Consider the following 19,666-nt stretch of genomic DNA (forward strand, 5'->3'; position numbering starts at 1 on the left):
AGCCTGCCTCAGAGCCTGTCAGTCGCCATCTCCCAAGTACGGGGCACCCAGCCCTGGGCAGCACAACACGGGTGCATTGGCCGTCTGTGCAAACGTAGGCAGCTCGGCCCCATCTCCCTGCTGGGGGGGACAACCTGCGCCGCTTACAGGCCACACTAGGGCACCAGCAACTTGGCTCCAATGATCCTCGGTCTTCCTGCTACCTTGCCAAAGCCCAGCTCCGTGGCCAAGCCAGGGCTTCTCACCCCACCTCTGCTGCCAGAGGCCGCAGGCCAGGCCCCGCCTGTCAGTAGTTTGTTGCTACACCAGTTGCCCAGGAGGTACGTGGATCAGGCTGCAGCAGCATTAATCTGTCACCCAGACATACACACCCCAATACAGAGAGGCTGGGCCCAAGTCCATTGGTTGGATGAGAGGGGGACATGCTAGGGCCCAAGCTTGCAGCAGTTTGAGATTTGCCCAGGTCGGTCCCCCATGACTCACTGGGGATGGGTTAGGGCATCAGACACCGCCCCTCCCCCCAAGTGCAGCTGGGTCACACCCAAGGCTGCCTTCAGCATACCCAGCAACAGCCAGGAGGGGGCGGGGGGAGACACCTGCCAGCACATAAAGGGCTGAGCCAGTAGCTCTGCCCTCCCTACTTCTGGGCTGAATGCAGCTAAGTTCTCCCATGGTCTGGGCAGCAGCAGCAAGGCACACAGGAGTAACTAGTGAGGCAAATGCAAGGGGTGCGCACAATGCAGCGCACGGCCCAGCCACTCCACAACATCAGTGTCATGCTGCCCGACGGGGCCTCCTTACGCAGCCCGCCCACGCTGGGAAGGGCACTGACATGCTGGGGGACACGGAGCTCCACTCACAGGCCTCCAAAGCTCCCCTGGCAAAGGCTGCCCTGCACACAAGCAGCAGTCAGCGCTACATGGCTGCCCCAGGCAGGCTGGGTGTCCGAGCAGGGGTGGGTAGCTTGCTGCCTGGCCTAGGGCAGCTGTTGGGGTCTCTGCACGGAGCATACCCCCCAGACAGCAGCAAAAGATGCTGGCAAAGCTGCAACCGCAGGCAGCTCCTGGAGCCTGTTTCCACACCCCTTGCGCCAGAGGGACTTGGCTCTCCGAAGTCGCTGCTGGGCACAGGCCCCTCACAGCTCAGCCTGGTCCCCAGCATCCAACGCTTGCCCGGCCGCTGCTGGGGGTGAAGCCGCTGCTCAAAGCAACCAGGCCAGCATCAGTGCAAGCCCAGTGAGAACTGCCTAAGGCCCAGAACGCAGCCCAGCTGCTAGGGCCTGAGCCCAGCCCCTTGCCCACCAGACACAGGCCAGCAGAGGGGCCCAGCCTGCACCCGCCTGCCAACAGCCCAGGTTGGGGGAGGGGTGATCGCCCCCTCACTTGCCGCAGTCCAGGACAGGGGTGGGGAGATTGCCAGGAGAGCGGAGTCTCGGCCCCCATGCAGACAGACCTACACTACGCTGACACTAGTGCGCACGGACCCACTGCCCGGGGCACCCGGGAGACGTTCACAGTAGTAGGCCACTAAGAGCACAGTCCTTGGCACCACAGTGCATGGCTCTCGCCCCTGGGCAACATCAACACACCCTGCTCCAATGGGTGGGAAAGAGCTCAGGTCGCAGCTCCAGCCGCACCGCTCACAGGCTGTTCCTTGGGACCCCAAGCCGGACACCCCAGCACCAACAGCCTCTGCCGAGCACCCAGCCAGAACCGATGCTATGGGCAGGTGGCAGGTCTTGGCTGTGGCCACCCCCCAGGGCGAGCCCAGTCTTGGATCATGCCCCACTCGGCTCGTGCAGCCCAATGGAACAGACACCAGGAGGAGAAAAAGGCACCAGGGCAGGGGTAGATTTCCCAGACAGGCTCATTTCTGCAAGGTGGCTGGGGCAGCTCCCAACAAAGGCCCAGCACCAGCCAGGGGAGACTGATCGCGTGTGGGCATCTGCCAAGTAGAGGAAGGCCTGACCACAGCAGAGGAACTGCCTGAAAACCTGGCGCCTGCCTCGGCCCTCCGCAGGGCCCAGAGCACAGACAGGCAGGACAGCACAGGCCAGGCTGAGCCCACCCAAGCGGAGCTCCCAGGGGACAGTGCCATGAAACATCAAGTAAATGTAGAGCGCAGCCAGCCCCATGGGCTGAGATCAGCCGGGAGACTTCACGCCAGGCCTGCAGGGGAGCTGCCCAACAGCCAGGACAGGGAGCCTCTGGCTGCTGCAAGGGGCCTGGCAAGTTGAAGAGGCCAAGCCCAAGTCCTGCCAGTAACGAGAGGCTGAACGCGAGACCAGGGCCCAGATGACACTGCCACAAAGGCTCAGCACGGTCCTTAGGGTGGATGCGCCCGCTGAAAAGGGCTCAGCATGAGATCCAGCAGCACATGCAGTGCCCAGCCCCCAGGCCAGCAGCAGCCCAGCTCAGGGGACACCAGCTCGGAACAGCTGGCAGAAGGTGTCCAGGAATATTCAAGTAAAAGGCAGGGCCCACCCACTGGCACCCGCTACTGCGAGAGTGATTGGTCAAGCAGCTTCAAGACTCCGCCCACCAAGTGCAGGCTTCCCGTGACCAGCACGCGGATGGCAGCTGCTTCCTGGAGCAAGACGGCGCCACTCCCAGCCACGGGGTGTAGGTGGAGCCCCTTGGTGGCAGGTGCCTGGAAGTGCGGGTCCCTCCCCTGGGTGATCCACTGCAGGGCGTGGGAGATACAGGGGAAGACCAGCGAGTTGGAGTTGAGAGGGCGCTCGGCGGTGGGCACGAAGAGCAGGGGGCTGCGCAGAGGGTCAGGCTTCAGCAGGCTGCCCACCCCCTCCACCTGCATGGGGTGCGACAGCCAGGGGTCCTGCCCCACTTTCTCCTCCATCAGCCCGTTCCACTGCTTCTGGTTCTCCAGGCAGCGGGTCAGCACGTTCTCCAGGGTGACGTTGAAGTTCTGTTGGTCTGCAAAGGGGAGAGTGAGCTGCCATCCAAGTAGCCTTGTGCATGGCCCCTCCCCGTGAGGAGGGACGGGCAGCTGGGGTGGGGGGGCGGGCACCAAGCCAACGTGCACACCCCCATCCAGCAAACCCAACCCTCCAGAGTAGACGGGGCACAGACAAGAGGGGACTCGGAACAGGACAACAGGGAAGAGCCGTGGAGCCAGCAGAGGAATCCGCAACCCCAGACCTGGCTGTGTGGGGCCAAGAGGTGGGGTGACAGTGGGGCGACGGTGGGGCGAAGGGCCTGCAGAAACAGCACAGGCATCCCCAAGAACCCAGGACATCGTGGACCAACCAGCGCTGCTGACATGGTACAAGCAGAGCAGGAATCCACAAGAGACTCCAACTCCCTGCAGAAAAGTCCAGTGAGGAGGGTTTTAGGCCTTGAGCCAACCCGTGCCTATGGGGCAGGAATATTCCCACCTAGGGACATTCCTGCCCCAGGGCTAGCGCCCGAGCAGACTCCCAGCCGACCCAGCCCACCCCCAAGGTACTGACCCGCGTTGCCCACCGCAGACACCTCCGTGAAGTTGGGGCAGAAGACAGCGTAGTCGAACTGGCAAGGCTGGGGCACAAGAGAGAGCGTCAGCACAACGATCCAGGCCAGCCAGTGGCTGGGTACTGTAGCCATGGGCAGCCCGTTGGGGGGGCGGGGAGGGGGAGAGCCGCAAAGGAGAAGGAGAAGGAGGGTATGGCAGCGGGAGGGGGAAGGACCTTGGCTACTGGCTCAGCATCAGGCATTATTTCCGCTGGAGCACTCTAGCCAGGACGCCTGGGTCCTATTCCTGCAGGGGCTATTGGGCAAATCCACTGGAAACCGCCCCCTCCCATTTTCACTTCTGCCACTAACGGGGCAAATCCAGACACCCTCCTCCCCCCCATGCAGGGAGGCCAGGGAAGGGTTGTTACAGCAGCAGCAGCTGACAAGAGCAGGCACTAGCACCACTTGGTGGCGCCCTGCGGTAGGTGTCCAAATAAGAGAAGACAGACCCTAAACAGCCAGGCGGGTGCCGGGGAAGGGGGCAGCCCCCATCTGGGCCAGGCCATGTGACTCCAAGCCCGCCCAGCAACGCAGAGCCCCCCATCAGCTCCCGCCCGAGGGAAGAGGCCGGCGATACCCCATGGCACGGAAAAGGAACAGTGGGAAAATACCCAGCCCAGGTCGGTGCAGAGCTGGGAACAGAACCCAGGAGTCCGGGCCCGAGCGGGATGCTGGCAGCCTTGGAACCCACAGGCACCATCCGTAACTACCCTCCTCCACCTCCAACACGTGAGCGGCTCTCTTCACAGGGTCCAGCAGCCGCCTCCCCCACCCTCACAAACGCACCTGCCCGGCCTGGCTCCAGCCCCCACCCCCTGGCTGTGCCTTGGGGCAGTGCCTGACACCAGACAGTCTCACCAGCAGCAGCTTGAGCAGAGCAGCCGCGTCCCGGTCTCCTGTGGCGTTGAAGAGAAGCACCCGGACCTCGGAGCCACTGCAGACGAGACAGGACCAGCTCAGTCAGCTGGGAGGGAGATGGGCGCCTATCACTCTCACCTCACTCTGGTGCTGGCTGCTACCACCTCGGATGGCCCAGGAAGTCCAGCAACCCTGACCAAAGGCCTGGCCCACACTCAGCAGGACAGGTGGGCCCTCTTCCCACCCCACCCAATGTCCTGGGACCACGCAGGGTGCAGAGAGAAAGCCTCCATCCTTCTCCTCACGTACGTCCCCTTCAAGACAAGGTCCCCCCTCGACAGGGAAAGGCAGGCGCTGCTCGCACTGCAGCCGTGGCATGGCTGATGGGCAGGACTGAAGTTGGAGTTGGTCCTGCTTTGGGCCAACTGGACTCCATGACCCACTGAGGTCTCCAGCACTAGGATCCCCCTAGATAGGCCACAGGAGCTCGCTCTCCATCCAACAGGCCCCTCTCTGGGAAAGCCTCGCGCAAGCCTGCGACCGCAGAGCGGCCACTCTCCCTCCCCGCGGCTCAGGCTCCTTACTCCACCGGCTTCTCCTTGTTGAGGGCTGCCTGGCGGAACCAGCGCACGCAGGCCTGCACGCTGCTGGTGGTGTGAGCCCCGTCGATGTACCACGTCACCGCCCCGTGCTGCAGCACCTGCGTGCGGCCCAGCCACTCCGTGTCCTGCAAACCTGGGGGGGAGAAGGGGCCGTGAGCGGGGAGAGGCCCACCCGGCCTCCCTGCTACTCTGGACGGGACCCAGCACACCAGCCCCCAGTGTTCCCACCAGCTACCAGGAGAACTAAGCTGCGCAGCACGAGGGGAGGAGGGACTATGGGACCAGAGACCAGGGGGCTGGGGTCCAGGGCAGACCTGGCTCAGCAATGGATGGGGACGGGCCTGGGGGCAGGCTGGCTGCACTGCGACCAGCACCTCGGTTTGCGCAGCCCACCTGGAGCCATTCCTTCAAGGCCTTCCCTCCCCCCGCCAGGCTCCCCTTATTCCAGTACCAAGCTCCCCAGAGCCCTGTGGCAGCCCAGCCTGCTGCCCCTCCCCTGAGGCAGCCACAGCAGCCAGCCTCACCAGTTCTAGTGCCGGCTGCGGGGCACCAGCCCTGCCAGAGGCAAGGAGCCCGACAGTGACCCACAGCAGTGGGGCGAGAGCGTGACCTTTGCCAGCAAACTGCGGGGGAAATGCCCAACATGGGAGGCTGGGGATGGACAATCACCCTCCGCACTTGCTGGCAGCCCAGGAGGCACCAGGCTCTTAAGGGTTAAAACTAAGGAACAGGAAGCATTGAAGGGCAGCAGGGCCTGGGCCTCGTGAGTGACACACATCAGGCTGGGGGCACCAAAGAAGCAGCAGGGCGGGACACACCCACGTCCTTACCTTGCACCATAGAGCCACTGGGCCTGAACACAGGTGCCAGGGGCACAGATCTCTTGCGCAGTAGCTCAGCACCTGGCTGCAAATCCTTCAGCTCCTCAGTACCTGCAAGGAGATGGAAGTGGGGCTGAGTCACCGTCCAAAGAGCCCCCACAGCCGCCGGTAGCCCCGTCACCTGCCCTTCACTCCTCACATGCAGACTCCAGGCAGCTGGGGGAGCCACCCGGCATAGGTGCCCGAGGAACCAGGGGGCTGATTTCAATCAAAGCTTAGTGGAAATAACTGAGTGGAAAACCTCAGATCAAAAGGTCAATTTTAAATCCAGGTTTTGATTTGTATTTCAGTTCTTTTCTGGAGAAAGGTGCATTGTCCTGGACTGAAACAAGACTTAAAATGGGGCAATTTACAGCTAAAAGGAATGTTCACACTCGATTTGGTACCTTCCTTTGCTCCGCAGGTGAGAACACTGGGCCGCACACATTTAAGCAACAATATAGCCTAATACTTTCAGATTCTTGTCAATTGTACATTTTTTGTACATTAGAAAACGCTCTATTGCTTATGGCCCAGATACAGCAGATCCTCAGCACTATGAATGCTTTGGGAACAGAGGGTTGCTGAACTCTGAATACGTCAGGGCTGTTCTTTCAAAAGTTAACAGAACATTGACATAATCCACTTTTGAAACGGCTGGTTTCCCCTTTTCTCAGTAGCGCACGTCACATGGTTCTGTTCTGTGTTCGTTTCTGCTGCCTCCTGGGGACGACTGGTCAATTTGTAACTCTGAGCTTCCACTGCAATTAACATTTCGCTCATCTGTGTCAAGCTGCATTAGGCTGGTAACTGGAATTTCACAACACAAACTAGCGTAGGAGGCTTGAACAAAACCACCTTCCATGTTTTGGATATATAAACTTCAGTGAGCTGGAGAGTAAGTCTGAGGTGGGTGGAATCATAAATATTCATAATTTCAGAACAAAGCCCATCTGAGCTCAGAGCTGGAACATCCAGAGGGCTCCCGGCGGTGTCTGCTGGAGGCAGATGCTGGGTCCCAGCCCATGTGACAGTCGCCCCCCAGGCGTACAAACAAGTATTCTGTATTAAATCCATATTTCATTTTAAATATTTGTAAAAAGAAAAAAGCCTTAGAATTCAAACTACCCCAAGGGTCCCACAGCCCTCCCCAGCGGGGTGGCCCCTTCGTTCCCAGCATGGTGGTGACTTGCTGGCCTGTCTCTGCAGACTGAGAGCTCTCCCCATCAAGTGCTAAGGGGCTGGCTCCCAGCCCAGGCTCCTCAGGTCACCGGGGAAACACCAACCAGGGTCTCCAGGGACGTGGCTGGAAACACGAAGCTGGGGGTGCGTCACATGCCAGGCTCTGGGAAGCTCTGCCCAGCAGCGCCAGGCTGAAGGGTCACATGCTGCATCACAGCCCCCTGCCTGGAGCCCTGCGAGCACACGCACTGAAGCGCAGCCCAGGCACAGCTCTCCCAGTGCCCTTATCGAGGAACAAGAGCAGGGCTGGGATGCGCCGTCCAGTGTGAGGAGAGGGGGCCCCAGCCCCCCATTCCCCTCCCCCACGCACTTACCCTGATAGCCCTGCTGCTGCAGCCAGGCCCGCGAGAGCTGCAGGGCCAGAGTGGCATTCGATCGCTGGTGTTCACCCGCCAGCCCCAGTTGCAGAGCCTTAGCGACCTCTTCAAAGGCATCCAAGTCGGGGCACAGGTAAAGTGGGCACTGCACAGAGCCAGGGGACAGAGGGTGAGCAGCTGGCCAAGACCCTCCAGCTGGGTCTGCAGCAACTGAGGCCACCCCAGGGCCCTGGGCTGACACTCATGGGCCAGCATGTTGCCACGTGCAGACAGACCCCGAGGGGCGCTGGCACCAGCAGCACCCACACCCAGCTGCTGCAGAGGAGAAACGTGAGAGCCCCGGGATCACAGACCCTGCAAAGGATCCAGCGTGAGCAGGGCCGCAGGACCCTGACCCTCTCCTGGGAGGAAGGAAGGGTCTGGTGAGATCTTGGGACACAGGCCCCGGCCAGCACCATCCACAGGGGTAGGCACCAGCTGGCATATGGAGTGGGTGCAGCTGGGAGAGTCGCCTGCTCGGACGCGGCTGAGGTGTGCGAACCCCAAGAACTCACCGGGCTCTGCTTGGCTCGCTCCCTCAGCACCTCCAGGGGCCGCTCCGGCTGCAGCACCGTGAACGCCGGCACCCCAGGCTGAAAGCAACGCAGAGAGTCATGGGTCTGGCTCGACAGCCACCAATGCCAAGGCCTCTCATTCCCACACCAACAGCAGGACTCCAGGGACAGGCTGCGGGGCAGGGGCAGACCCCGACACTAAGGGGTGAGCTGGGACCCTCACTCAGACTCAGAGTTTGCCTCTTAGGTGGGCTCCACCCCCATGCTGCCCTGGCTTGGGATCAGCCTCCTATGTCAGGGAGTTCACTTGCCAGTCGTGGCCAGGAGCTGAAGCTGTCGTGGCAAAGAGCCGCTGTCCTGCTAAGCCAGGATTCTGGACCAGCCCCATCCAAGACCCCATCATGCCCCCTGCAGTCTCGACCCTACCTTGAAGATGCCCCCTTTCTGCCAGGCGATTTTTTCAATGGTGTCCCCCAAGATGCTGGTGTGGTCGATCCCCAGCGAGGAGACCCCACACACAATGGGCTTCCTAGAGACAGAGAGAAGCTGAGCGCCCCGTGCCAGGAGCTAGCGCCCAGGACACCCCAGATCTCAGGGCACCAGCTGGGCTGATGGAAACAGCACAGAGCCAGGCCCAGCACAGCTGGAAGCCCCTTTCGCCACAGGGACAGTGAATGGCTTCCCTGGCCAAGCATCCCCACCAGTCACTAGCACTGGGCCCCTGTGTCAGAAGGGTCAAGAACTATCATAGAACCATAGAGCTGGAAGAGACCTCAGGGGGCATCAAGTCCAGCCCCCTGCTCTAGGCAGGACCAATCCCGACTAAATCAACCCGGCCAGGGCTCTGTCAAGTCGAGACTTAAAAACCTCTAGGGCTGGAGATTCCACTACTTCCCTAGGTAACCCATCCCAGTGCTTCACCACCCTCCTAGTGAAACAGTTTTTCCTAATATCCAACCTGGACCTCTCCCACTGTAACTTGAGACCATTGCTCCTCGTTCTGCCATCCACCAGTACTGAGAACAGCCTCCCTCCATCCTCTTTGGAACCTCCCTTGAGGTAGTTAAAGGCTGCTATGAAATCCCCCCTCACTTTTCTCTTCTGCAGACTAAACAAACCCGAAATCCTCAGTCGCTCCTCATAGGTCATGCACTCCAGCCCCCTAGTAATTTTGGTCGCCCTCTGCTGGACCCTCTCCAATGTGTCCACATCCTTTCTATAGTGGGGGGCCCAGAACTGGACACAATATTCCAGAATTGTTGGGATTCTTCTGTCAATACTCCAGAATGCTTGGGAATCTTCCATCCCAAGTGCAGGACTCTACACTTGTCCTTATTGAACCTCATCAGATTTCTTTTGGCCCAATTCTCTAATCCATGGGTTCCCAAACTGGGGGGTGTGCCCCCCAGGGGGCATGAAGAAATTCCGGGGGGGAGGGCACGAGGCGATTCAGCCTCCCCTCCATATCAAGTTTTGCTTCCCTGTTCAGTTCCCTTTTTCTTTTTCTCAACAAGTTTTGCTGCTATTTGGGGGTGAGGGGGGGCCTGAGGGTTTTTCAAAAATCAAAAAGGGGGGCGAGATGCCAAAAAGTTTGGGAACCACTGCTCTAATTTGTCTAGGTCACTCTGGACCCTATCCCTGCCCTCCAGCGTATCTACCTCTCCCCCTAGCTTAGTGTCATCTGCGAACTCGCTGAGGGTGCCATCCATCCCCTCATCCAGGTCATTAATAAAAATGTTGAACAAAGCAGGTCCTAGAACAGATCCTTGTGGTACTCTGCTAGAAACTGACCACCAACCTGGCGTGGAGCCACTGATCACTACCAGTTGGGCCCGACAGCCTAGCCAGCTTTCTATCCATCTTACACTCCATGTATCCAATCTACACTCGCTTAACTTGCTGGCAAGTATATTGTGGGAAACTGTATCAAAAACTTTGCTAAAATCAAGGTATATCACATCCACTGACTTTCCCATATCCACAGAGCCAGTTAACTCATCATAGAAGCTAATCAGATTGGTCAGGCACGACTTGCCCTTCATGAATCCATGCTGACTATTCCTGATCACTTTCCCCTCTTCCAAGTGCTTCAAAATGGATTCCTTGAGGATCCCCTCTGATTTTTCTGGGGACTGAGGTAAGGCTGACTGATCTGTAGGTCCCTGGATCGTCCTCCTTCCCTTTTTAAAGATGGGCACAACATTTGCCTTTTTCCAATCATTCGGGATTTCTCCCGATCTCCATGAGTTTTCAAAGATAATGGCCAAAGGCTCCACAATGACATTTGCCAACTCCCTCAGTACCCTCGGATGCATTAAATGACCAATTCCCCTGCCCCTGCTCAGGGTCTCTCTGCTCCGGGAAGAGCCAGTGGCCTCCACACACCAGTGTCACACAGAAGCACCCAGTCTGTCACCCAGTCTGCTCCTACCTGATGATGTTGGTGCAGTCATAGGCACCCCCGATGCCAACTTCCACCACAGCCAGATCCACCTGGAGAAGACACAAGGGCATGTTAAGGGGCCTGTTGCCTCCCTGCCTAAACTGCAGGAAACAGACTGACCCGTGGCACAGCCCTGGGCAGGGACAGGCGGCTCAGCACCCTTGCGCAGGGTACGTCCTACTTGCAGCACCCTCTAGAGCAGTGTTTCTGAAAGTGCGCCGCAAAATCACTTTGAGAAACACATTAACTGGCCGCCCCAGTTTGTTTATTTACTGGCGCCGCGGCCATGGAGCCTTGCGGCTCCCATTGGCTCCGTTTCGTCCTTTGCAGCCAAGAGGAGCCAGCCAGTAAATAAACAAACCGGGGCATCCAGTAAGTGTGTTTCTCAAAGTGATTTTGTGGTGCACTTTCAGAAACACTGCTCTAGATGCACGGGACCTCCGCTTGAACAGAGGGGCAGGGACAGGCAGGCAAACATCACTAGAATGCACAGGGACCCGAGACTGCAGCCAGCACGTGTCCAAGAGAGCATGAACCAAGGACTTTCAGCTCTACACGTGCGGGCCTCTGCCCTTGGGAGGCTAAGGGAGACGCTCCACTGCCTCGCAGCAGTATTACAGCTTTTACCCCATAGGCTGCAGCCACTAGGGGGCAAAAGTCACACACACAGGCAGTTACAAATGGGCGAATCCCACGACTCTCCTCCCAGGTATCCCAGGGAACAGAACCAGAAAAGGAGATAAATCACGTAGGAAAGACGAGGTTCCTGCTCTGTCCTGGGGCAGATGGCTGGCTGGAACAGGGGCCAGAGAAGGACAAGGCCCAGGGCTCCAGGGGCCAGAGCCCCACCACTCTCACCTAGGGGGCTGCAGCCACTTGGCACCTGGGGGCACTGGCTGGAACTTGGGCGAGTGCCATACCTTCTCCTGCAGGAAGACGTGGAAGGCCATGATGGTGAGGAAGCGAAAGTAGGCAGGCATGCTGGTGTGGCCGGGGTCCTGCAGGACAGACAGTTACCGGAGGGTACTAAGGGACAGCAGCTCTACCCCAGCCCCACTGCTATGCCACAGCCAACTACTGCCCTGAGCCTCCTCCCTGCACTGCAGGGGCCATCCCAGTCCCACAGGGCAGGAGCAGGCAGACGGCACCTCTAGAGCCCAGCTCATCTGAGAGATTTACACAGCTTCACCACGCAGCTGGGGGAACCAAGTGGCCCAAGACGCCCAGCATGGCCGAGGTGGAGTAGAACAAGGGGGACTCAGCTCTAAGTGCTAGATAACCCGCCCGAACCAGGCCCCACACTCAGCCAGCCTGGGGCCAGCCACCTGACCCCCAGATTCAGTGACTGTACCCCCCCAGGATGATGCCCTTGGCATGGTCACAGGTACACTCCTGCCAAGGAACAGGAGCCCTGACTCCTCACCCAGGCTCTGGAAGGCAACTGTGGCTTACACCCTCCTAAGACAGCAACTGCCCCCTTCCCAAGCCCCACAGCACGCACCTTGGTCTCCTCCAGCCGGTTATACACTTGCCAGAAGTACTTGCTGAAGAGCTCCTTGCTGATTGGCTGCCCGTTGATGCGGATCCTCTCACGTACCTGGACCAGGTGGGGAGAGCTGGGGCGACGGGAGAACACGCAGTCAGCACCCAGGATAACTCCCCCATTTCACCGCCCCAGGTGCTGCTCGGCACCCAACAGCAACCCACTCAGTCTACCCCTGCCTGCCCCAGGAGCCACCAGGCCGCCCACCTGTAGAAGCCGGTCTTCAGGCCGTAGTTCCGGAGGATGCGCTCTGTGAAGGCACACGTTGAGCCCTGGGAGAAGTCAGAAGCGTTAGTCATCAAGCCAGGCCTCCCCCGCAAAGGGAACCCCTGGATTGCACCCACCCTCACAGCACCACTCTAACCCTCTGCCGCCCCACCCTGAGCTTCCTGCACATGGCCTAGTCATTTCCCCTCCTGCCGCCTGCTGGCCCATCCCCTCCCAGAGCCCGGCGCCCACAAAACTCCCTCCCCCCGCATGCCCATTCCACATCCCCAACACCCCCACTCACCTTGCCCTTTGTCCCAGTCACATGGATAATGTTCAGTTGATCTAGGTCTTCGACCTGCCAGACAGAGGTTAACAAGCCCACGAGGGGGAGGTCAGGGCTGGGGAGAACCTCCCACCCCTCACTGTGCTGGCTTGGCAGAGGGCTCACAGCCAGTCCCACCGAGAGGGGAGCCTGCGCCACCCCCTCCAGCCGCCCATCCCTCCGCACGCGGCCAGGAGCAGCACTGAGGGCTTGGAGCAGCCAGCTCTCACCTTTAACCCACTTCGCTCCAAGAAGCCTTTCATGGCCTCCAGCTGCACCTGGGGGTCTCCTCGCTCCCGCTTCACTTGCTCCAGGTAATTGGCGTTGGTCTGGAGGGTGTTCAGCATCCGGATGGCATCCTGGAACGAGACTCGGGTGAGGCACAGAGCGGCTCCTGCCCACGGGAGGGGTGATGGGCACCAGCACCGATGCCAAGAGCCAACATTCCAGGCCCCATGTGCACCAGAAAAGGGTCTCCTGCTCGCCCCCGAAGGAGCCCCTGGACCTACGTATGAAGCTCAGGGGCTCCCAGGCAGCCCGAGCCCACACTGCTCCCAACAGAGCCGCACAAAAAATAAGGGGCGCAAGGGACCTCCCAGGTTGTGAAGCGGCTGGGAGATCTTCAGAGGAAGCAGATCAGCAGTAATTCAGAAAATGACAGACAGCTGCCAGAGGAGGCAGGAGGCTCACGAGATCTGCTCCGGTAACCATTTCCAAAGCCCAGGGAGCGAGGTCGGAGCGTATGTCGATCACAAGACGAGCCCAGCCACACCAGCCGGAGCACTGGTGTCCTCATGTGCTTTGGGTGCGTTCCAAGTAGGGATGTTAAATACTGGTTAACTGAATAGTCGAGTAACCTCATGAATCAGTCAACGATTCTATTTACTTTTTTACTTCTTAATTAAATTTTTATATACATTTATATTGTGTTTTAAAAATGTTGTAAGCTGCCTCAAATATTTTAAATAGCAAGGTGGGGTACATATATTTGAAATAAATAATATAAATATTCTATAGCCCTCATAGAGCCAGTGGTGCCACTGCACTCCAGCCTCTCTCCGAAGAACCCCCTGCCACTCCACACTGCTATCTCTGCTTTAGAGGCAGCAGCTTGGGGTGCCAAGCAGGAGCTGGTCCACTAGGGGAGCCAGTTTAAAAACGAGCTCCCCTCACGGACCGGCTGCCTGTCACCCTGTGTTGCTGCCTCTGATAAAGAGGCAGCAGCCCATCACAGGGGAAGGGGTCTAAGCTCCCAGACCCAACAAGAGCCAAAACTGAGCCAGGCTGCCTGCTCACCTGGCTCCTAATACATTTTAAAAGCAGACCCACAGCAGGGGTAGGCCCAGACCCGGCACGAGCCAGAACTGAGCCGGGCTGCTGGCCAGCCTGCTAAAAAATTTACTGGCGGGATATGGGGAAATGCGTGTAGTCTGTAGCATTAACGATAATGCTTTTGCATATTGGTTAATCGACTACACTATTACATCCCTAGTTCCAAGGGCAGTAAAATCTGCCCCCAGTCTGCATCAGAACACTAAGTGCAATGTAAGCATCACCTCTTTCCATTATTTGTACTGCCTGACAGACCAGGTCCCACTGCGCTAGGCACGGTCCATATGCACGAGAGATGCTCTGCACCAAAGCGTTTACAGTGTAAACTGAGACAGTCTGAGGTGAGAAGGGAAACAGATACAGAGTGGGCCTCGTGGCATCCCGCTGCAGAATCAGGATTAGAATCCAGTGCCCCAGTCACGAGACCCTGGTAGCAGTACCTGGAGCAGAGCATTTGAAGGGCTATAATCTCACCCGCTTCCATCTGCGTCAGGGTGTTTTAAGGTCTTGGTTTTCCAAGGCCCAGAATAGCCTCTTCAAACGCTGATTAATACATTTCCCAGGGAAGGCTTCGTTCCCACATGCCTCATGCAGCGCAGCAATTTATTGGGGTTTCTTAGAAGTACTTCTGGGGGTAGACTGCAGCTCTGGCAGGGGCGGGACAGTAACCAGATACACTCCCCATAATTCGCCTCTATAAAAAGCACTAGCCACGCTCCTTCAGATGCATGTGGCTATTTATATTGGTGGACACTGTATCTCCTGGGTTTCTCAGGAGCAAAGACACTGGACACACTTTCTACCTCTCACCTTCTCTCAGCTGAACTACAGATGGAAAGAATCAGGTCCTCCCCACACTGCACTGGAACCCCTGCTCCCCCCACATCCCCAATGAGAACAGGACATCAGCCCCACAGCACTTCCTAGCTACACAGCACCTCTCGCAAATTATTATTAGGCACTATCACAATACAAGGGATTCCCATCACTGACCATTGTGCTAAGTGCTGTACAAACATTTAATGAAGAAACAGTCCCTGGCGCAGGGACCAAAACTCCCCTCCATCACTATTAATGACGACTACGGTCATCAGGGCACCTAACGTACAAAACTGACACTATTCACAACTCAGGCAGGTTTTAAGATTGAGTTCCATGTGATCCTGACTCACTTCCTGCCCCAACTTCATTTAATTAGACTCCAAACCCCGTTCTGTTCATGCTACAGAGGAAGCTGCATGCTCGTAAGTTGCTTGGAAAAAAATTGTAATTAAGTGTAAAAATCATGATTCCCACAGCGATGTTTAACATACCCACATCCCAGATGCCGGTAACTTTATAAGAGGAACTAAAGTAAGCGACACAGAAAGCACCGCAAATCGCTAGTGGAGACATTGGATGGGTGCAGCCAGCCCTGTTAATGGTGCTTTGGAACATTATGGGATGCAACATTTAAATTCAGTTACTTTAATATCACTTTAGCAGTGCTTTATGCATTTCATTCCTCGAAGGCCATCCGACATCTAACAGTCACCGATTTACATATATTCCGATGCCATTCTCTTGGAGAGAACATATCTCTTCAGGTTACACAGAGAAGCTCTTCGGTTTCGTGATCCTACAGAGATCTTAGATTCTACAGAGACTTTCAGTATGCAATTTTCAACTGTAACTGACAGTTCATCATTCCCTCACCCTCCAACTTAAGTCAGGGACAAACTATCTATCAGTGCCAACTGCTAACCATTTTCTATGTTAAGACTCACACATAAGCAGTTGTGAATTGTGGTGAAAAAAGTGAGTATGTTATTTGTACAGAAGTGATTTCATTTAATTTGACAAAATACAGGAAGTGCACTTTGGATGCAACCAGAGGATGGAGGAAGGACACCCCATGGAAGCAGAATGGCAGGAGCAGCTATAGAAAAGAGATACTAAGGAAGCAATGGATGGATTTCATCACAGAAGATGGTGTGTAGGTGGACCTCAGAGCTGCCTTGGACAGATCAAGACAGGGATGCTTGCATGACAATCCAACCCATGCTGAGGGTTACAGGGGTGATTTGAGTTATTCAGCAGTGTCCCCAATACTTCCAAAGTTGGCTGAATCATTTCCCCCCACATACTTAAAACAAAAGGTTGGGAAGTATGGTGCCTATTGAAATCAATGGGGTCTTTTCACCGGGAAGAAAATCAAAAAAAATCAATCAATGGGAAGAAAGTCTAGAAAGAACAAGTCAGGGAGAAGCAAGCAGAACCCGTTAGGCGAGCTTGGCTATGAGAACCTTAGCAGGAAGGGAGCCCTCGGCAGTCATGCTGTAACTAATTTTAAGTACACACAATGGCTGTATGACGCACACCACGGAAAATAAAAACCAGAATGGGCAAAGCGGAGGGAGCCGGTCACGGAGGCTTTGGCCGGAGCGACTGCAGAGGGCCAAGTCCCGAGAGAGCATCCAGCGCCATTTAGAAACAGGGCCAACCCCAGCGCGGCCCCCAGCAGCCCCGACCCGCCCGCACGTGGCTGTGCGCACACGGCGGAAGCCTGCTGCAAACAAAACGCCATGCGCCCACGCAACCCCCCCCCCTCGTGCCACGCGCTGCCCCAAACCCACGCCCGGCCCCCTCCCCCACGTGTCCCGGCTGATGTAACCCGGCCGCGCGGTACCTGATACTCCATCCTGGGCGCGCGGGCCGGCCTGGTGCTGAAGCAGCGCTGCCCGCCCGCCGCCGCCGCCAGCCGCAGCGCGCAGTGCAGCGCGCGAAGCCCGGGGGAGCCCATCCCGCCTCCTGCTGACAGGCGGCCCCGCCACGGATCGCGCCGCGCCTCACCCCTTCCACGTGGGGACCCGCCCCGCCCCTGGGGCCGCCTCCCGCCACCAGTGCGCAGGCGCAGCGGCTTGGCCCGCCATCTTTATGAGGGCAAAGGAGCCATCATTGTGAGGGGCACCGTAATCTCTTACAAGGGAAACATCGTCCCTCGCTCATAAGGGCACGTCTACACTGCTCCGGGATCCCCAAAGAGCTACCCTGCATCGACACAAGCTGCCCGTTATTTCGAAATATTTTTCAAAATAACGGGCATGTTATTTCCCCATCCCAGTAAACCTGGTTGCAGGAGCGATAAGGGATGGGTGGAAATGTGGTGCTGTGTAGACGCGCCAAATTTCAACATAAGCTATTTCAAAATCGATTCAAAGTAAGTTGAGCAATTTGCGCTACACAAATTGTGTATCTCATTTCGAATTTAGGGTGCTGTGGAGACGCACCCTTCGGGATTATGACTACGGTGTTGCCACAACTAGTAAGGGACGCTGCTGATCTCGTACAGATGCAGCCATCTTCTTCCTTCCCTACACACAGCACCTTGCCAAGAGCTACACACCGCCCAACCCCCATAATTACATTGGAGAAGACAGACCATGACTGGGTCCCTCTTTGGAGAAACTGTGGAAACATGAGTCTGTCTACAGAGCAACATCCCCAGACAACCACATTCCCACACTCGCTGCTTACAATCTAAAGCCCTCCAGTGCACATGGTGAGGAAAAACCACCAGCATGCACACAGCATGCTGCATGTTGTGGATTTCAAGGGCAGCTGGCACAAATAGGCAGCACAAAGTCCAAGCAATCCTGTTACCGTATATTCCGGCATATAAGACGACTTTTTATACTAAAAACATCACCCAAAAATCAGGGGTCGTCTTATACGCCGGGTATAGAACATCCCTGTGCTGATACTGTATGTCCGTGGTCCCCAACACAGTGCTCGGGGCCAGCCCCGGGCGCGCGGCGTTTGGCGGGAGGGGGAGCGCTGGCCCCGGGCGCATGGCTATGGGGGGGGCCGGCCCCAGGCGCGCAAGTGTCCCTGCCCCCTGGCAGGTGAACCACAAGATGTCATTGATGAACTTATGATGTCAGAGGATGAACATGATGAGGATTTTGAAGGATTTTAAGTACCGGTAAGTCAAAACCATTTTAATTAAAATTATTTAAATCAAATCTGATGTTATTAAATGGTGTTGCCTCGGAAGGGGGGGGGTAGTCTTATACGGCGAGTATAGGCCAAAATCTATGTTTTAACTGGAAAATTAGGGGGTCGTCTAATACGCCCATTTGCCTTATACGCCGGAAAATACGGTAGTTCAATAAAAGCTGCTTTTATTACAAAATGGAATGTTATGGTAGTGGCTACCCATGAAAACATAACACACCCACCTAAGGAAACTCAACTACAGCCATGGTACTTTGGGGGCTGCCTAACCAACTCCCCACAAAAATTCATAATAGATGCTCTACTTTTTAAGTTGAACCAAACACTTTTCCTTCAGTTTTCTCCTCATGTTGCAAATGCACAGGGAACGTGTATTCCACCCCCTTAGACATTGCTGAGGTATCTTCTAAAAGGATTTTTTGGTGAGGCCCAAATAATAATTTAACAGAAAGCCCAAGCAAGATACAACCCCATTGGCATATTCCAGCTAATACCTCCATTAGCCAACCATTCAGCATTCCCAACTCTTAGCTGTATTTACAGCTTTAGCAGTGAAGTTAGTAGCACAGCCTCAAATAAAAAAAATGAAATTACCATTTCAATTCTTCGTGTGTAGGGGCAGCTCCACCGCATTCAGCCAATCTCTCTCCTACAGTTTGCAAGGCTGTTGCTAAGTGTGGAGATTCAACGAGAGATTACAACTGTAGCAAAGACCATTTTTTAGTATAGGAACCAGAGGTTCAGGATCATCATCTACTGCCTGAATCATGGTAGCAAGTAGGAGCCCAGTCATGGACCAGGCATTGTGCTAGGCACTGTACACACAACAAAGATAGTTCTTACCCTAAAGTGCCTCAGTGAAAACACACAGGGAAAGAATGGGAAACATTACTCTGAAGTAACTATCTTCCAAGGTTCCAACACTGCTCTGGAAAGCAAGGTATCAGCAGGAGTTGACCACATTTTGTTCTTGTCAGTACCTTGAGGCTGGAGCTAGTTAACACTTTCAGCATTATCTTGTCACAAGAAAAATACTTTCTAGATCCAAACTATTTCCTAACACAAGAAGAGATTGGAGCCCACTGCCTGAGCTTCTACCCTCATCCACAGCAGCACCCGTTCTTATTCAAAACTAACCACAGGAAATCTCCGCCCCTTTTAAAAATCTATTTTCTTCAGGGTAAGGACTGAGCAAACAGTTAAAATAGAGCCACTAATGGAGACATCAATGACTTAATTACAGGTGTCTGAACAGTTACCTGCTTGCTCAGAGCATAAGCATTACAGTGCCACAGCATTATCCTCACTTTCCCCATTTTCTCAAACATTCACACAGGGGAAGAGAAATATATTTTTTAAATGGGACATGTGATTGTTTCTTCACAACTGGCAGGGGACACCTGTTGCCTGCAGCTAACTTGATTCAGGCCACTTACACCAAAATCTTCCCAATACTCTCTATTAGTTCCCGAACCCCATCCCAGAGATTTACCTTATACATGTCCTTTATCATCCTTACTTTCTGCTCTGAAGTGAGTTTGATCTCTGCTGCCTGCTGTTTACAGACCTCACTCTGGCTGGTGAGCGTCACTACTAGCCTAGTTGAAGGACAAAGGTTATCAGCAGCTGCATTCTGCACACAGTACTCTCATTTCAAAGGCTCGGGGTTTATTCTGGTTTACCAGAACCACAAAGCAGCTGCACCTTCTCAAACAAATTCACAAGAGCTGCTGCACACTGAACCACCCCTATGGAAAACTGACTGCCTGAAGAAAGTTTCCCTTCAGCACATGAATCCATAAAGATCTCCATTGAGAGTTTCTATTAGGTGCCTATCAGGTTTAATAAGAACTGTTGGCAGGAGAATGTATACAT

At 55.8% G+C, this 19,666-nt stretch overlaps 1 protein-coding gene across 3 annotated transcripts; it reads right to left on the minus strand.

Moving 5' to 3' along the window:
- Positions 1-788: 788 nt before the first annotated feature.
- Positions 789-19,392, minus strand: FPGS (folylpolyglutamate synthase). 3 transcript variants are annotated; one of them, XM_006119001.4, is made up of 16 exons: positions 19,284-19,376; positions 18,386-18,461; positions 12,694-12,822; positions 12,443-12,496; positions 12,139-12,203; positions 11,890-12,004; positions 11,309-11,386; positions 10,377-10,438; positions 8,372-8,474; positions 7,946-8,023; positions 7,389-7,536; positions 5,803-5,904; positions 4,955-5,105; positions 4,371-4,446; positions 3,470-3,536; positions 789-2,933 (listed from the first exon to the last, which is right to left on the minus strand). In XM_006119001.4, exons 2-16 carry the CDS (start codon positions 18,422-18,424, stop codon positions 2,497-2,499), a joined length of 1,704 nt encoding a protein of 567 aa, XP_006119063.2. In that variant the 5' UTR covers positions 18,425-18,461; positions 19,284-19,376; the 3' UTR covers positions 789-2,496. The 3 variants fall into 3 exon arrangements, with proteins under 3 accessions (XP_006119063.2, XP_006119065.2, XP_075761360.1); XM_006119003.4 differs by lacking the exon at positions 18,386-18,461 and having other exon boundaries at positions 19,284-19,392; XM_075905245.1 differs by lacking the exons at positions 18,386-18,461; positions 19,284-19,376 and adding an exon at positions 16,464-17,470.
- Positions 19,393-19,666: the final 274 nt, after the last annotated feature.

Source organism: Pelodiscus sinensis, chromosome 22 (assembly GCF_049634645.1).
Source record: "Pelodiscus sinensis isolate JC-2024 chromosome 22, ASM4963464v1, whole genome shotgun sequence".
Taxonomy (NCBI): Eukaryota; Metazoa; Chordata; order Testudines; family Trionychidae; genus Pelodiscus; species Pelodiscus sinensis.

Bases quoted from the DNA above. Each gene is read 5' to 3' on its own strand.
- FPGS (XM_075905245.1), bottom strand. From the start codon at position 16,577: ATGGGCTCCCCCGGGCTTCGCGCGCTGCACTGCGCGCTGCGGCTGGCG. The intron at 12,823-16,463 runs GTACCGCGCGGC...GTCTCGTTCCAG, and splicing joins CGCCCAGGATGGAGTATCAG to GATGCCATCCGGATGCTGAA. The intron at 5,905-7,388 runs GTAAGTGCGTGG...ATCTCCTTGCAG, and splicing joins GCAGCAGCAGGGCTATCAGG to GTACTGAGGAGCTGAAGGAT.